The sequence below is a fragment of the Culex quinquefasciatus genome, chromosome 3 (assembly GCF_015732765.1).
Source record: "Culex quinquefasciatus strain JHB chromosome 3, VPISU_Cqui_1.0_pri_paternal, whole genome shotgun sequence".
Lineage (NCBI taxonomy): Eukaryota > Metazoa > Arthropoda > Insecta > Diptera > Culicidae > Culex > Culex quinquefasciatus.
The window spans coordinates 164,084,206-164,099,435 of NC_051863.1; the positions used below are offsets into that span (position 1 = coordinate 164,084,206).

Consider the following 15,230-nt stretch of genomic DNA (forward strand, 5'->3'; position numbering starts at 1 on the left):
CTCCATATAAGTAGTCAATACAAAATCATTTTGCAAATTACTTCTAAGGGAAGTGCGTTCAAGATGAGATCTCTAGTCATATTATACGTTACATTGGCAACTCTAACTCTAGCAAACACTGACGTGTGTTACAAGTCTATCAGGTATATCTATAACGCATATTTTTGTCAACCGCTTTAATTGATTTCTTCCACCTTCCAGAACTCCATACATCAAATCAACGGACAAGAAAATTCACCGGGTCAAGACCTGCTACTACCGCTGTTGGCGCAGCCACCAAACACAGGTCAACACCGATTACTGGACCATTGACAACTGCGTGGTAGACTACAAAGCGTCCGCTCAACCAGTTTGCTGTGCGGGCTACTCGGGCATCGCGCCCCTTTGTGTGCCCATTTGTCACGGATGCAGCAACGGCCGCTGCACCGCCCCTAGCGTTTGTAGCTGCAACGAGGGATACCGGAACGAGGCGGGATTTTGTGTGCCGGTTTGCGAGCCGGAGTGTGGTCATGGTACCTGTGAAGCGCCCGGACAGTGTTCTTGCCATGAAGGATACGAGATGGATCGAAATAGGGGATGTGTTCCCAGGTGTGATCCACCCTGTCGGAACGGGGAATGCGTTGGGGTGAACAGCTGTGAGTGCTTCAGGGAATTTCGACAGGTTACAGGTTCCATTGAATGCGCGCCGGAATGTGATTTAGGAGTTGCAGATTGTGGCAACGGAACTTGCATCGGACCGAATCGTTGCAGTTGTGAGGAAGGGTTTGTATTTGAGAATCATCGATGTATTCCACAGTGTGATCCGACCTGCATCAATGGACAATGTACTGGCCCAAATAACTGCACCTGTGATGAAGGATTCACACAAGATTCATTGCGTCCAAATATGTGTGTTCCAGTTTGCAGCAGCTTATGTCACAATGGAGCATGTGTTGCCCCCAACACTTGCCAGTGTCTTCCCGGATATCATCAATCCAATACGGTGGCAAACTCGTGCGAACCCAGCTGCGATCCCAAGTATGTAGACGTCAGGAATGGACAGTGTATAAGCCTAAATGTCCTTCAGTGCAACAATGGATTCGTATTGGAATACTCTCAACTATCTGGATTAATTCATTGCTCATTGAAGATTTAGGATAATTTATGCAACAATTTTTTTTCAACATAAACTTAACAAAAGCGTATTGAGGAAATATACCCTTTCTAATCAAACACCTATCTTCGTCTTATCGTCGCCGTCGTGCTAACTTGTCGTACGTGCATTTTGGGCCAAATTGAGTTAAGAACGCCTTTTTGTGCAGCTTACAACGCCTCACCTTTTGACCTTCACAGATCCTCAAAATTCGATTTCAATCCTGAGATATTCAACGAAATCCGAAATAACTCCGTGCATTTTTGTCACTTTACATATGAAAGTAGTTTCAATCTTGTCGTGCTATCTTGTCACTCCCTGTTAATAGATGTAAGTGTGACAACTGGCCAAAGGAATGTCAGGTCAGAACGCGTTTCACGCACGTACAAGTTAGACTACCGTAAACATTTGTAATTATAACTCGGAAGTCCAGCAACCAACTTCAACCATACTTCGGGACAATGCACATAATGGTCAGCCAAACAAAACGTGTTTGTTATTGTTTACATTGCGTGCTTTTGTTTTGTCAAGGTCAAACATTAAAAGGCGTTTTTCTTGGCACGTCGAAATGGCGGGTGCGACAAGATAGCACGATGACGTCGATATGGAAAGTTTGATGCTCGCTTAAAGCTCCTAAAATACTATTTAGGCTTACCAGCAACAGCATCGCCTCGAGTAAGCACGCAAATGTATGCCACTTACGGGCCAAAAAGATCAAGTTTAATGCACTTTTGATCATAATATCTATTTTGCGGGACCATTTCTAAACATTTTGTTGGCACACACATCCACACGCAAGATGAGAGCTAAACTGCTTAACGAAAGTCGCCATCGGTATCTTTTCACTTGCGCTAACGTTTGCAAAGAGCTTAAGATATAAAATTGCTTCCAACTACCGGTAACATGTTCTTTTGAACATTAGTTAGTCACTCACTTGAAAAATAATCCCGAAAAATGTAAATAATTAGCAAGTGCCCTAAAAAAACGAACGTGCCTCATCTTTTGACGTTTGACTTTTGACGACCCATTCCAATCGAAGGCGGAATAAAACCGAGCGAGAAGCGAAGGCAAATAAAGAACAAAGGATGGCCACCATCTCCACCAGCAGCGCCTGTTGGAGTGAGCCAGTAATGCCAGGAAATTTTCTCTATAAATGCTAATTTTCGTGAGTGTTCACTTAAAATTTCATCACAATTGGCAGCACTAAGCAGACCCGAAAGAGCGCTGGAAGAAAAAAAGAACTAAGCTGAAAATAGAAAAATGGGCGTAGCCCAATGCATTCTCGTCTGATTAGAATACATTAAGGAAATATTTGTTTTAAATGCTTGTAAAAGAAATAGAAAAGCTTTTAGTGAAAGTGAAAATGAACAGAAATGTGCACAAAAAGTTGCTCTACTCGTTGGCTTGGCTTCAGTAAATTACAAGGAACAATCCAGAATATCCTGCATCATTCAAACACGACCGCTTATTAGGCTTAACATTTTAATGAAAGTATTCATTCACAACCTTCTACAAAACATCCTTCCGGAAAGCGTTGAATAGTCCAGCACATATCCCGGATCGCATTCAAGCACATTGGGCGCAACACACTCTCCCCTCCTGGTGTCCACGAACATCGGATCGCAGCTTGGCTCACACACATTCGGATCGTCATTCGATTGCTCAAACCCTCCAAGACACTCACAAGTGCCGGGAGCAACGCAGGTTCCATTCTGACAACCGCCATCGCAGAAGGGAATACACTCAGCTGGTTTTGCTACACTGTTGACGAATCCTTCCCTGCAAGAGCAGATATTGGGCTTGGTACAGCTTCCATGGACGCAAGAAGGATCACACTGCGGTATGCATCGATTCTTCTCGAATACAAATCCTGCTACGCAGGTGCAACGGTTTGGTCCAGCGCAGGTTCCATTGCCACAATCCGCTAGTTTTGGATCGCACACCGGCACGCAAACGTTGGATTCCGATGTCTTTTGATACCCAGAGAAACACTCGCAGGTATTTCGATCAACACAATCTCCATTCAAACAGGGTGGATCACATTTCGGAACGCATCCTTTGGCACGATCCAACTCGTATCCTTCGTGACAGGAACATTTCCCAGGTGCTTCACACGTGCCGTGACCACACTCGGGATTATCACAAATCGGAACGCAGATTCCCATCAAATTACGGAAACCCTTATCGCAGCTGCACACATTTGGAGCGGTACAACGCCCGTTTTGGCAACCGTGACAAATGGGCTCACATTTCCCGGATGCCATCTTCTTGTAACCCTCACAACAAACCGATTGCTTCTCCGTCTTGTAATTTATCGAGCAGTGGTCCAAGCTGTTGAAACTCGTGTCGATTTGCTTTTTCCACCAAAACCAACATTTATGGTGGCATATTGTGTTTCGTTTGATCCTACTTGAAGACGTTGCAAGATATGGTGTGCTGCAGGGGTAAATACTTAGTTTAGGCGCATCACTTGATAATTTTGAGTCTTACCTGACAGTTTTGGTGCAATTCTGCCCCACTATGAGAGGAAGAATTGCAAGCAATGCGTAAGCTACGATCCAGGAACTCATCCTTTTGTGAAAGCTCAATGGAAAGTAATACTTGATTCGATATCACCTGCTTCATTTATAGCGTCTAATGAATGAACTGCGAACAACAAGAGTATTTTCATGTCTGCAAATCTAGATTGAAGATTGATCTTTCACGGAAGTGCCCTGTGTCAAGGGGATCCCCTCAGGAACAGTTGATTGACTGATACAACTTTTCTTGAATGAAAAGTTCCCCTCCGATATGAAGACCATAAATAGCACTGTGCAGGCGCCAATCACCGGTACTCTCCCCCAAGAAACTCACAATGCAGGTATTCGCACTGACCTGCGCTCTTCTGTTATCGTTGCCCCTGCTGGCAGTGGGGCGCCTCTGCCCGCGGGAAGTCAGGTAAACACTCACTCATGTCCACCTTTCACCGATAAGTTCGTTCAAATGCTCTAACCCCCCTTTCAGAGTGCCGTACGTCAAGTGGGGCAACCAGCACGTGTCCCGAACCACGCCGTGTGATTACGTTTGCTGGGGCAAGTGGCACAAGATCTACATCGAGTCGGGCTACAGTACGAACACCTGCGAGCTGGTTTTCAGGACGGAAACGAAGCAGGAGTGCTGCGATGGGTTCGAAAAGGATTCGCGGGGTGAGTGTCGACCGGTTTGTGAGGGAGGATGCGTAGGCGGTCGGTGCGTTGCGCCGAATCGGTGCGGGTGTGAGGAGGGATTCCGGTTACGCGGGAATCGCTGTGTTCCCGTGTGCGATCCGGATTGTATTTTTGGAGATTGTACAGGCGTTGGAGTGTGTTCCTGTCTGACGGGGTATAGGAACTGGACGGACAGGGTGTGTGAACCCGTGTGTGATCCGCCGTGCGAACAAGGCAAGTGCATTGCTCCTAATACCTGCGAGTGTAGGCACGGATTTGAGCTAGCCGGGGATTCAAAGCATCGCTGCAAACCACGATGCGATCCAAAGATCGCGAAATGTGGAAACGGAACTTGCGTTGAGCCAAATCGTTGTGATTGCGAGAAGGGATACGAGTTCAGGGGACACGCATGCGTCCCAAGTTGTGATCCAACGTGTATCAACGCTGAATGTTCGCAACCAAATGCCTGCACTTGCAAGCAAGGATTCAACAAAAGTTCGGAACCAAATGTGTGTAAACCCATCTGCAACAAGGGATGCTCCAACGGAACTTGCGTTGCTCCAAACACCTGTCTCTGTCTGCATGGATATCAACCGTCTGAAGCAGCCCCGAACTCGTGCGAACCAAGCTGTGATCCCAGGTTCTTTGAAATCACCAATGGGCAGTGTATTGCACCGAATGTCCTGCGGTGTAACGAAGGATATCAACTGACGCATTCTGTGGAGTCTGGCTTGATACGCTGCCAGTCCCGATGTAGTCCGGAATGCGTGAATGCGCAATGTCTTCCGGACGGCTCTTGCCGGTGTTGGCCCGGATTCACCCCCTCCCTAGAAGGCGTTAGTATATGTGAACCGATAAGTAAATAAACATTTAGATTTTGTAAATCGACTTCGTCGTGCTATCTTGTCGCACCCGCCATTTCGACGTTCCGAGAAAAACACGTTTTAATGTTTGACCTTGAATAAACAAAAATGAAAGCACGCAATGTAAACAATAACAAACACGTTTTGGCTGACCATTATGTGCATTGTCCCGAACTAGGTTTTGCGAGCTGTCAGTTATAGTCAAAGTACATAGAAAATTATGGTATGCCAGATATTAAATGATATCATGTAAATTTTATCATACTTTTTTTCAATGTATCTTAAAAGGGCTGAATTTATTCACTATGAACTTATTTATGATCATATTTAAATGCTTTCACACAGTTGTTCTTTTACTCCACCATTTATACAACTGAATGAATTTCGCAAAATTAAAACCACGTTTAACGCAGATCGCGGCCATCAAGAATCTCAAATTACAAAATACTAAACATAATTAAAATAACTCACAAAACAACGATTTTTCAAACAATTTCACACACACACACACGAAGCTTGACGTAAACAAATCTGACAACTTCCAATTTATAAGAATAACACATCATTAAAATCCTTAAAAGCTAATAAAATTTAAAAAAAAAACTATGAAAAAAAAATCTGTTTTGAAAATCTGCAATACCATAGCGTTTAAATCCTTGAAATACTGGTGCAATTTTGACAGTTTGAGCTGGTGTGAAAACGGTGACAGAGCTCGCACCACACAGGTCCCGAAGTATGGATAGGGGAAATATACCCATTTTAAGCCCAATAAGCGGTCGTGTTTGAATGATGCTGCATTCTAATCATTCTAAATGGGCCACGCCCATTTTTCTATTTTCAGCTTAGTTCTTTTTTTCTTCCAGCGCTCTTTTGGGTCTGCTTCGTGTTGCCAAAATTGATGAAATTTTAAGCGAACACTCACGAAAAGTAGCATTTATAGAGAAAATTTCCTGGCATCACTGGCTCACTCCAACAGGTGCCGTAGTGGTGTTGACGGCCACCCTTTGTTCTTTATTTGCCTTCGCTTCTCGCTTGGTTTTTTTTCAGCCTTCGATTGGAATGGGTAGTCAAAACTGAAACGTCAAAAGACTTAGCGCGTTTGTTTTTTGGCTGGCGCTTGCTAATTACTTACATGTTTCGGGATTATTTTTCAAGTGAGTGACTAAAGAATGTGCAAAAGAACATGTTACCGGTAGTTGGAAGCAATTTTATATCTTAAGCGCTTTGAAATCGTTAGCGCAAGTGAAAAGATACTGATGGCGACTTTAGTTAAGCAGTTAACCTCTCATCTTGCGTGTGGAGGTATGTGCCACCAAAATGATGAGAAATGGTCTCGCAAAATACAAATTATTATCAAAAGTGCATTAAATTTGAACTTTTTGGCCAAAAAAACGAAACGAAACTATTGGCAACTACGCCCCCCGGGGCATGGCCTTCCTCTAACGTGGGATTTCTGCTCCAGCGCCTCTGACGAGACAGGAGAAACCGGGACCGACGTTTTACTTCACCATCCGATAGAAGCTCAGTGGATAAGGCGGGAATCGAACCCGCGTCTCATAGCATCATCGGGATGCTTTTTTGGCCAGTAAATGGCATAAATTTGCGTGCTTACTCGAAACAGTGCCGTTGCTGGTACGTTTATATCCTAAATAGTATTTTTGGAGCTTTAATCGCGCATCAAACTCTTCATATGACGAAGATAGGTGTTTGATTAGAAAGGGTATATTTCCCCTAAATTTGTTTGCTGGAGTCCCGAGTTATAATTACAAATGTTTACGGTAGTCTAACTTGCACGTCCGTCAAACGCGTTCTGAACTGAAATCCCTTTGGCCAGTTGTCGCACTTACATCAATTTTCAGGGAGTGACAAGATAGCACGACAAGATTGAAACTACTTGACAACTACTTGTAGTGACAAAAATGCAAGGATTTTTTTCGGATTTCGTTGAATATCTCAGGATTAAAATCGAATTTCGGGGGTCTGTAAAGGTTAAAAGATGAGGTATTGAAAGCTGCACAAAATGGCGTTCTTAACTCAATTTGGCTCAAAATGCATGTACGACAAATTAGCACGACGGCGACGATATGACTTTATTGACTATCTCTACAGTTTTTTTTTTCATTCACTGCGAGCGTTTGCAAAAGGTCCGCCCAGATATCGAGGAATATTCCAGCACGTACCCCGCATTGCAGTCCAAAACATTAGGCGCTATGCACTCTCCCTTCCTGGGATCAATAAACTTTGAATCGCAGCTCGGTTCACACAAGTTCGCATCGATGTGACTGTTCAAACCCTCCAATACACTCGCAAGTATTTGGAGCAACGCAGGATCCATTTTGACAACCTCCATCGCAGAAGGGAACACACTCAGATGGATCAGCCGGGTTATTGGTGTATCCGGCGTTGCAAGTGCAAGTATTTGGACTGGTGCAGCTTCCGTTGCTGCAAGCACGATCACAGTGGGCAATACATCGATCGTTCTCAAATGTGAACCCTTCCGCACATCTGCATCGATTCGGCTCAACGCAAGTTCCGTTGCCACAATCTGCTACTTCTAGCTCACATTCCGGCGCGCATTTATTGGACTTTGTTGCGACCTCTCGGAATCCACTAAAGCATTCACAAGTGTTCACACCAGTACATGTACCATTCAGGCAGGGCGGATCACAAACAGGAACGCATCCTTTCTGCGCATCCATCACGTACCCTTCATGGCAGGAGCACCGCCCTGGTGCTACGCACGTGCCGTGGCCACATTTTGGCTCACAGACTGGAATGCAGACTCCCATCTGATCCTGATACCCGGCGTAACAGCTGCACACATTTGGCGCGGTACACCGACCATTGCTGCATCCCACGCAAATTGGTTTACATTGTCCGAGGGAATCCTGCTTGTAACCTTCGCAGCACACGGACTCCTGTTTCACCTCATAGTTCAACCAACAACTGTCATAGTCGATGTAACTTGTGTTGACATACTCCGTGTACGAAAACACGCAATCATAGTTGCAGTCGTAAGTCCGACTGACTAGCTTGCTAGTTGTTACGAGGCGAGGATTGCTGTGAAATTGAAAGTTATTTTAAAACTGCACTTGTCCAACTTTCTAATGGCCATACCTGATATCCCTGACACAGTTCTGTGCTGCTATGAGTGGAAGTATCACGAGCGCGACATTTACAGCGATCAATGTTCTCATCTTGTTGAGGGTTTGATGAAATTTGATTCGTAAAACCACCCGCTAGGACATTTTATTCCCAGATATCACGTGGCGAGTGCTGAGAAGTTGGCCCAACTCCACGTGAATTTTGTTTGCAGCAATCAAAGCAAAATTGATTGTTAGTTCTGCACTTGTCGTAACACTTGATACACTACTTATTAACATCAACGATAATTTGTTGATAAGTTTGTTACCAAATTCAATATTAACCTTTTAGAAGTACTAGCAATTTTCGAGTAGCGCGTGGTATCATACCAACTGAAATAAATAGAACTGGCACATCTCGGTTCAGCACACTTCTGAAGAAAGAGGTAACCATCGCGATGAAACTCTACACTCTGACTTGCGCTCTTCTGCTTTTGATACCCACGGTGCTGGGTCGTATCTGTCTGAAGGATGTCAGGTAAGGTATCAAAAATAGCTTCATAGTGCCATCAGATTGTGTAATCCTTACTTCCAGTGTTCAGTACCTGAAAAGGGGCACAACTCGCGTATCCAGAACGGCCAATTGCTACTACCATTGCATTTTCGCCTTTCACACGAGAATCGTGGACTCTAGCTACACGGCCCAAACGTGCGAGCTTGCGTCCAAGACGGAGCTGCGGTCGGAATGCTGCGATGGATACGCGAAGAACTCCCACGGGGAGTGTCTACCCGTTTGCGAGGGGGGTTGCATCAACGGAACGTGCAGCGCGCCGAACCAGTGCGTTTGCGCTGAAGGATACCAACTGAGGGGGAATCGGTGCCTTCCGGTGTGCGAAGTGGAGTGTGTTTTCGGGGTTTGTACCAAGCCTGGGCAGTGTACGTGCCTTCCTGGGTACACGAAACAAACGGACACGGAGTGCGTGCCGGTTTGTGAGACTCCGTGCGAGAACGGCAGGTGCGTTGCGCCGAATACCTGCGAGTGTGATCACGGATTTGAGAAATATTGGCTTTCGGATTATCGGTGCTTTCCAAAGTGTGATCCGACGATTGCGGACTGTAGCTATGGAACGTGCGTTGCGCCGAATCGTTGCCGTTGTGCGGACGGATTCGTGTTCAGAGGTAATCGCTGCGTACCGCAGTGCGATACGACCTGCGTCAACGGAGATTGTACCAGTCCGAACAGGTGTACGTGTAGGGAAGGATTCTCAACCAGTTCAGGGGATCCGAATGTTTGCGTTCCGATTTGTGCGAGTGGATGCCGACATGGGTCCTGTGTAGGTCCTAACACTTGCCAGTGTTCTGGTGGATACAACGCAAGCTCTATCAATCCGAACTTGTGCGAACCGAGCTGTGATCCCACGTACGTTGATATCAGCAATGGATTGTGTATTGCTCGAAATGTTCTGCGGTGCATGGAAGGGTACGTGCTGGAACGCTCATCTGGCTTGATGAGGTGCAGATCTAGCGTCGAAGGTGGACAAGAGATACCAACGGGATTGCTTACGTCAACTTGAAAAATTAAATAAATCAAGATTTTAGTCCAAATCTAGTTTTTATTGTTTTATTAACATCACTCACAAAGATTGTGTGCAATTCATTCCAATCGGTTCGCAAACATTGTCTGCGCCAACAGAGGGACTAAATCCGTCCCAGCACTGGCAGGATCCATCCGAAAGACACAGTCCATGGACGCATTCGGCATCACACGGGTATCGGCAGAAGGTCCGTCCGGATAGTGGTGAGTATTCCAGCTGGAATCCCTCACTGCACTTAAGAACATTAGGAGCGATACATTCGCCATTGGCGATGTCTACAAACTTGGAATCGCAGCTGGGTTCGCAAGAATTGGCTACAGTATGGGATTGCTGATACCCAGGAAGGCACTGGCAAGTGTCTGGTGCCACACAGGTCCCATTTTGACATTCACTACTGCAGAAGGGAACACATTCAGATGGATTCGCTGGACTGTTGACGAATCCCTCGTTGCATGTGCAGGTATTTGGCTTTGTACATGCTCCGTTGATGCAGGTCGCATCACATCTTGGAATGCATCGATTCCCCTCGAATATAAATCCCTCTACGCAGTCGCAACGGTTTGGACCAACACAGGTTCCACTTCCACAATCCGCTATATCCGGATCACATTCCGGCATGCATACATGGGACTCCACTGTTTCCAAGAATCCACTGAAGCACTCGCAAGTGTTCAACCCAACACAGTCCCCATTCAGGCAAGGAGGTTCACAGGCAGGAACACACCCCTTCTTCGGATCCGCTGTGAACCCATCCCGACAGGAGCACTCCCCGGGTGCTACGCACGTTCCATGGCCACACTCGGGTTCACAAACCGGAACACAGACTCCCAGCTGCTTGCGGAAGCCCGCGTTGCACGTGCAGCTGTTCGGTGCGACGCACGTGCCATTCTGGCACCCGTGGCAGACAGGTTCGCAAGATCCCTTCGCCGTCTCCTGGTAGCCCTCGCAGCACACCGACTGGGTCGTGGTTTTGTAGTTGATCGAGCAGGTATTGACGACGTCGTAGTCGGTGTTGATTTGCTTTTTGTGCTTGAGGACGCACTTCCAGTGACAGGTGGTGTCACGACTGATTTTCCTATAGGTCGTCGTGACGTAAGGCGTTCTGGAAGAAACAAGAGTGTGATTAGGAAGAGTTGGTTCGGCTAGGAGGTGGTGTTGATCAAACCTGACGGAGACGGTACATCTTTGAGCTGCTATAAGGGGAAGAATCGCCAGCAAAGCGGTCGCAAGCATCCACGATCTCATCTTGGAGATACCCTCCTTGAGAATGGAACAGTGAAAGAAAAGGTGCGGCTCTTAATAAGGTCTCATTTCTCAAGCAAAATTTCATTCATCAAGTAAACAGTATGATAACTTTAATAGCTCCGCAGCGATCCCGGAACCGTTTATCAATATGACCTGATTACTTATCAAAAATAAAGTGAACTCTTCCGCAGGCAATCGTCGGTGCCGTATTAGCTTGACATCTCCAGGTTGAAATAAAAGTTATATATAAAGTTATAACCATTATTTCAGCAATTCAGCAAATTCTTTCTTTATCAGTTACACCAGCAATTCAACCTACGTGAGGTAATACAGGATGTGTACGGACCATAAACGACCAAGTGCGTGTAACCTGGGATAAAAGCGCCAAAGACACCAGTTGTTGTTTCACACTCCGTGAAAGTAGAGCGATTCGAGATGAAATGTTTGGTGAAAATTTGCACATTGCTCCTAGTGATACCTCTGGTGTGGGGACAGATCTGCTGGAAGAACGTAAGGTATTGTAGAGATTTCAAACTAACTTTTTCAAGCGTATCTCTGAGGTCCCACTAACCTTCCAGCGTACCATACGTCAAGTGGGGTCATGTCTACGTGTCAAGGCATACCCCGTGTGACTACAAATGCTGGGGAAAGTGGAAACAGTCGATGATTGATTCCGGCTACAACACCAACACGTGCGAACTGGCGTTCAACACGGAATCGGTGCCGGAGTGCTGCGAAGGATACGCCAAGGACTCGCGGGGGGAGTGTAAGCCCGTCTGTGACGGGGGGTGCATCGATGGATCGTGTAACGGACCGAACCGGTGCGATTGCGATCAGGGCTTTCAACTGCAGGGGAATCGCTGCGTGCCGGTGTGCGAGTCGGACTGCATCTTTGGTGTTTGCTCCGGACAGGGAGAGTGCACGTGCCATCCGGGTTATACGAAGAAAACGGACACGGAGTGCGTGCCAGTTTGTGAGATTCCGTGTGAAAATGGTAGGTGCATTGCTCCGAATACCTGCGAATGTAAACGTGGATTTGAGCAATCTCCTGAATCGGATTATCTTTGTCTTCCGTCGTGTGATCCGGAGATTGCGGATTGTGGTAATGGAACTTGCGTTGAGCCAAATCGTTGCCTTTGTGAGGAGGGATTCCTGTTCAGAGGGAATCGATGTATTCCACAGTGTGATCCGACCTGCTTCAACGGAGAATGTACCAATCCGAATACCTGCACGTGTAGGGAAGGATTCTCACGAAGTCTAGTAGAATCAAATGTTTGTGAACCAATTTGCGAAAGCGGTTGTCAGAATGGAGTCTGCGTTGCTCCAAATACTTGTCAATGTACCCTAGGTTATAACGCCACCTCAACTGATCCGAACTCCTGTAAACCCAGCTGTGACCCCACGTTCATGGACATCAGCGATGGTACTTGTATTGCCCCAAACGTCCTTCGATGCAACGAAGGATTCATTCTGGAGCATTCAACGCAAGCCAACTTGATGAAATGCAGATCTTCAAATGTTTTCCTGGATCCAGTTACTCCAACGAATCTGCTATCAACAGTCTTTTGAAGAAATCATGCCGATACGAATAAATTTAAAACCTTCAATCTTTCAGTGTTTACGTTACCGTGCGATTATCTAAATTGCACGAGCTTATCTCTGGGGGCCGACCTTCCGAACCATGTCTACAAACCTTGTGATGATGCTTAAAAGCATGCGCACTGAACTCGAATTAAGTCCGCAAACCTACCCCCGGCAAGGTAGCTCCAAGCAGCACATGTCGGCGTGTTCCCCCTCTCAACCGGATGATCTTGCCGCCGAGCCTCGGATTAAAACCCCGTACGATATTATTTAGTTGTAATAAATCAAATTAAGCAATTTTAAAATTCAATCAGCCGAACAAGTCCGGCTACTCCGGCGCGCTCGGTTCTTACTCTTGGCGGTTTGACTGAATTAAGGAGAGCGTAAGTTGATTCCCATGTTCAGCGGGCTTGTTCTTGATCCCGGCGTGCGACGATTGCGGGGCCCAGATAGGTGGCGCGGTGGCGGGTTCGGGCAGGAGATAACAATCTCCCAGATCTCTGCGCGTGATCAGGACGCAGGAAGGTCTTAAGTAAATCGAAGCATGTGGCCCTTAATGATTGTGCGCGGGGAGCAGCAGCTGGGGCAGGGTGGTGGACATGAACAATTGCTGTTACGAGATAATCATCTCCCTGTCCTGCGATCGGCTTGGCTGGGACTCCCTGTTCGGGCGAAGATAAATGACCGCTTGATAGGAGCTGCTGCCACACGGGAGATTGTCGGGGGAATAATTGCGATTTCGGATTTTTTTGTGTGGGAGAGTTTGCCAAATGAAGATCTTCGCAAAAGTCACTTAAAAGATTAATTGTTCCCTAATAAAACACCACACGACATATCATTAGTTATAAAGGTAATTTTGCTGATCAAACTTTTTTTTGCTCTAATAACTCCCGTTCCAAACATCCTCCAAACGGAATATGTTCCCCAGAACCGGGACCGGCAATTATAAATAATTATGGATTCCTTTACAATGCTGTTCCTTTTTTTAAAGGTTTGGTAGACTAAATACCACCCAGTATCGTCAAGACACGGCTCCACGGTGACGTCGTCCATCGTCTACAAACCCCCGTCCAAATTCGCAACGGTCCAGAAAACCGGCACCCAGTGGTTCATTTATTAAGCAATTATGTGACATCGTGAACCTGCGCCCAGAAGCAGTCCCCCGATTTCTTGGTGGGGGGTAATTACGATCAATCAATGCTCCTCCTCCTGCTTCCTGCCATACTGCCTTGATGAAGGGAAGGTTGAGAGCGAAACCGTTTCCTCCGCGCGGTTACGCGCACCGTCAAAGATCGATTATTTACGTGGTGCACATTTGAAATAATTTGTAAAATGAATTTTTAATAAACCCTTGATGACGATAATGAAGAGGAGGCCCCTCGATGATGGTGGTGCTTCTTCTTCGATGGAGGCCTGTCCAGCAATTGGACGAATTTATTAGTCGCTCTCGCTACAGGACAGGACAGGCACAGGTTGGACCGGCTCCGTGACTTCGATTTGGAGCGCAAGCATTTATTTTAATGGTAGCTTCACGGATTTTTTTTAGAGCCCCGCTCTGGTAGAACCTGGACTGAATGTATGGAGATCAATGCATGGCCAGCCGATGCATGCAATTAGACCTCCGGATGTTCGACGAGGCCCCACACGCAGGGCTTCTGAGTTGCTGTGGGCACGGTAGTTCCTGTAAAAGGTTCGCTGCACGCGCCTCGCGGTTTCGCTTTCGTTGGGTGGTCCAGGGTGGGAGTCAAAGGAATATAGGTAATTTGTGTGATAATTTTAGTTGATTTTTAACTACACTCAAAAAAATGAGTTCGCGTAAACGTGAACAGCCTTCATGCCAACGGGAACCAGGAAGAAAACTGTTCAACTTTTATAGTGCATTGCACCATAAAAGTGAACAGTTTTCTTCCTGGTTCCCGTTGGCATGAAGGCTGTTCACGTTTACGCGAACTCATTTTTTTGAGTGTACATTAACAAAATTGTTCTATTCTTTTATGATGGATGATCAAGTCAGATGTATAGAAATAAAAATATTTCATTTGAGTTTTAAAATCAAGCCCCTTGCAATTGTTTCAGAGACATCCATTTCTTGTTGTTGAAATTTTATGATATTAAAAAAAATATTTTAAAAATTTTGAAATCAGGACCATTATTCAAAAGGGCCAAAAATTTAATGTTTGGCTCTTTTAAAATGTAAGTATTGATAAAAAATATAAAAAAATTACGTAAGATTTTCTAAGTTAGATTTACATTTGTCATTTTCCGTAAATAAGAGAGGAGTTTTGGCAGCACTGGCCAAGTGCGGTTGGTTAATCGTGCGCGAGTATGTTTTTGTGTGTTTTTTCGATGTGAAACGCGCGTTGTTGTGTCTAAATTGTGATAAAAAGATTGTTTAGAACCTACTTGAGTATGATACGGTGAAAGTTTCCGGTTTCTTAGTGTTTCTGTAAAAATTTAAGGCACGAAAAGATTTTCAATTTGTGGTTCTTTTTCTTTGTTTTGGTTTTGGTGTTACGTTGCTAACTGCATCGATTTTGCGCTATCAG

General features: G+C 45.7%; 4 protein-coding genes across 4 annotated transcripts; 1 reads left to right on the top strand and 3 right to left on the bottom strand.

Moving 5' to 3' along the window:
- The first annotated feature begins 53 nt into the window (after positions 1-53).
- LOC119769321 (zonadhesin-like) lies at positions 54-12,711 on the top strand. Its single transcript, XM_038261326.1, has 8 exons — positions 54-143; positions 202-1,133; positions 3,940-4,069; positions 4,136-5,182; positions 8,859-9,835; positions 9,906-10,061; positions 11,471-11,618; positions 11,682-12,711. The coding sequence occupies exons 1-8, from the start codon at positions 64-66 to the stop codon at positions 12,670-12,672; spliced, it is 4,461 nt and encodes a 1,486-aa protein (XP_038117254.1). The 5' UTR covers positions 54-63; the 3' UTR covers positions 12,673-12,711.
- Positions 2,600-3,850, bottom strand: LOC119769386 (von Willebrand factor D and EGF domain-containing protein-like). The gene is made up of 2 exons (XM_038261473.1): positions 3,623-3,850; positions 2,600-3,568 (listed from the first exon to the last, which is right to left on the bottom strand). Exons 1-2 carry the CDS (start codon positions 3,700-3,702, stop codon positions 2,632-2,634), a joined length of 1,017 nt encoding a protein of 338 aa, XP_038117401.1. The 5' UTR covers positions 3,703-3,850; the 3' UTR covers positions 2,600-2,631.
- On the bottom strand, positions 7,237-8,419 carry LOC119769387 (von Willebrand factor D and EGF domain-containing protein-like). The gene is made up of 2 exons (XM_038261474.1): positions 8,298-8,419; positions 7,237-8,240 (listed from the first exon to the last, which is right to left on the bottom strand). The coding sequence occupies exons 1-2, from the start codon at positions 8,375-8,377 to the stop codon at positions 7,439-7,441; spliced, it is 882 nt and encodes a 293-aa protein (XP_038117402.1). The 5' UTR covers positions 8,378-8,419; the 3' UTR covers positions 7,237-7,438.
- On the bottom strand, positions 9,871-11,169 carry LOC119769385 (von Willebrand factor D and EGF domain-containing protein-like). Its single transcript, XM_038261472.1, has 2 exons — positions 11,024-11,169; positions 9,871-10,960 (listed from the first exon to the last, which is right to left on the bottom strand). Exons 1-2 carry the CDS (start codon positions 11,101-11,103, stop codon positions 9,898-9,900), a joined length of 1,143 nt encoding a protein of 380 aa, XP_038117400.1. The 5' UTR covers positions 11,104-11,169; the 3' UTR covers positions 9,871-9,897.
- Positions 12,712-15,230: the final 2,519 nt, after the last annotated feature.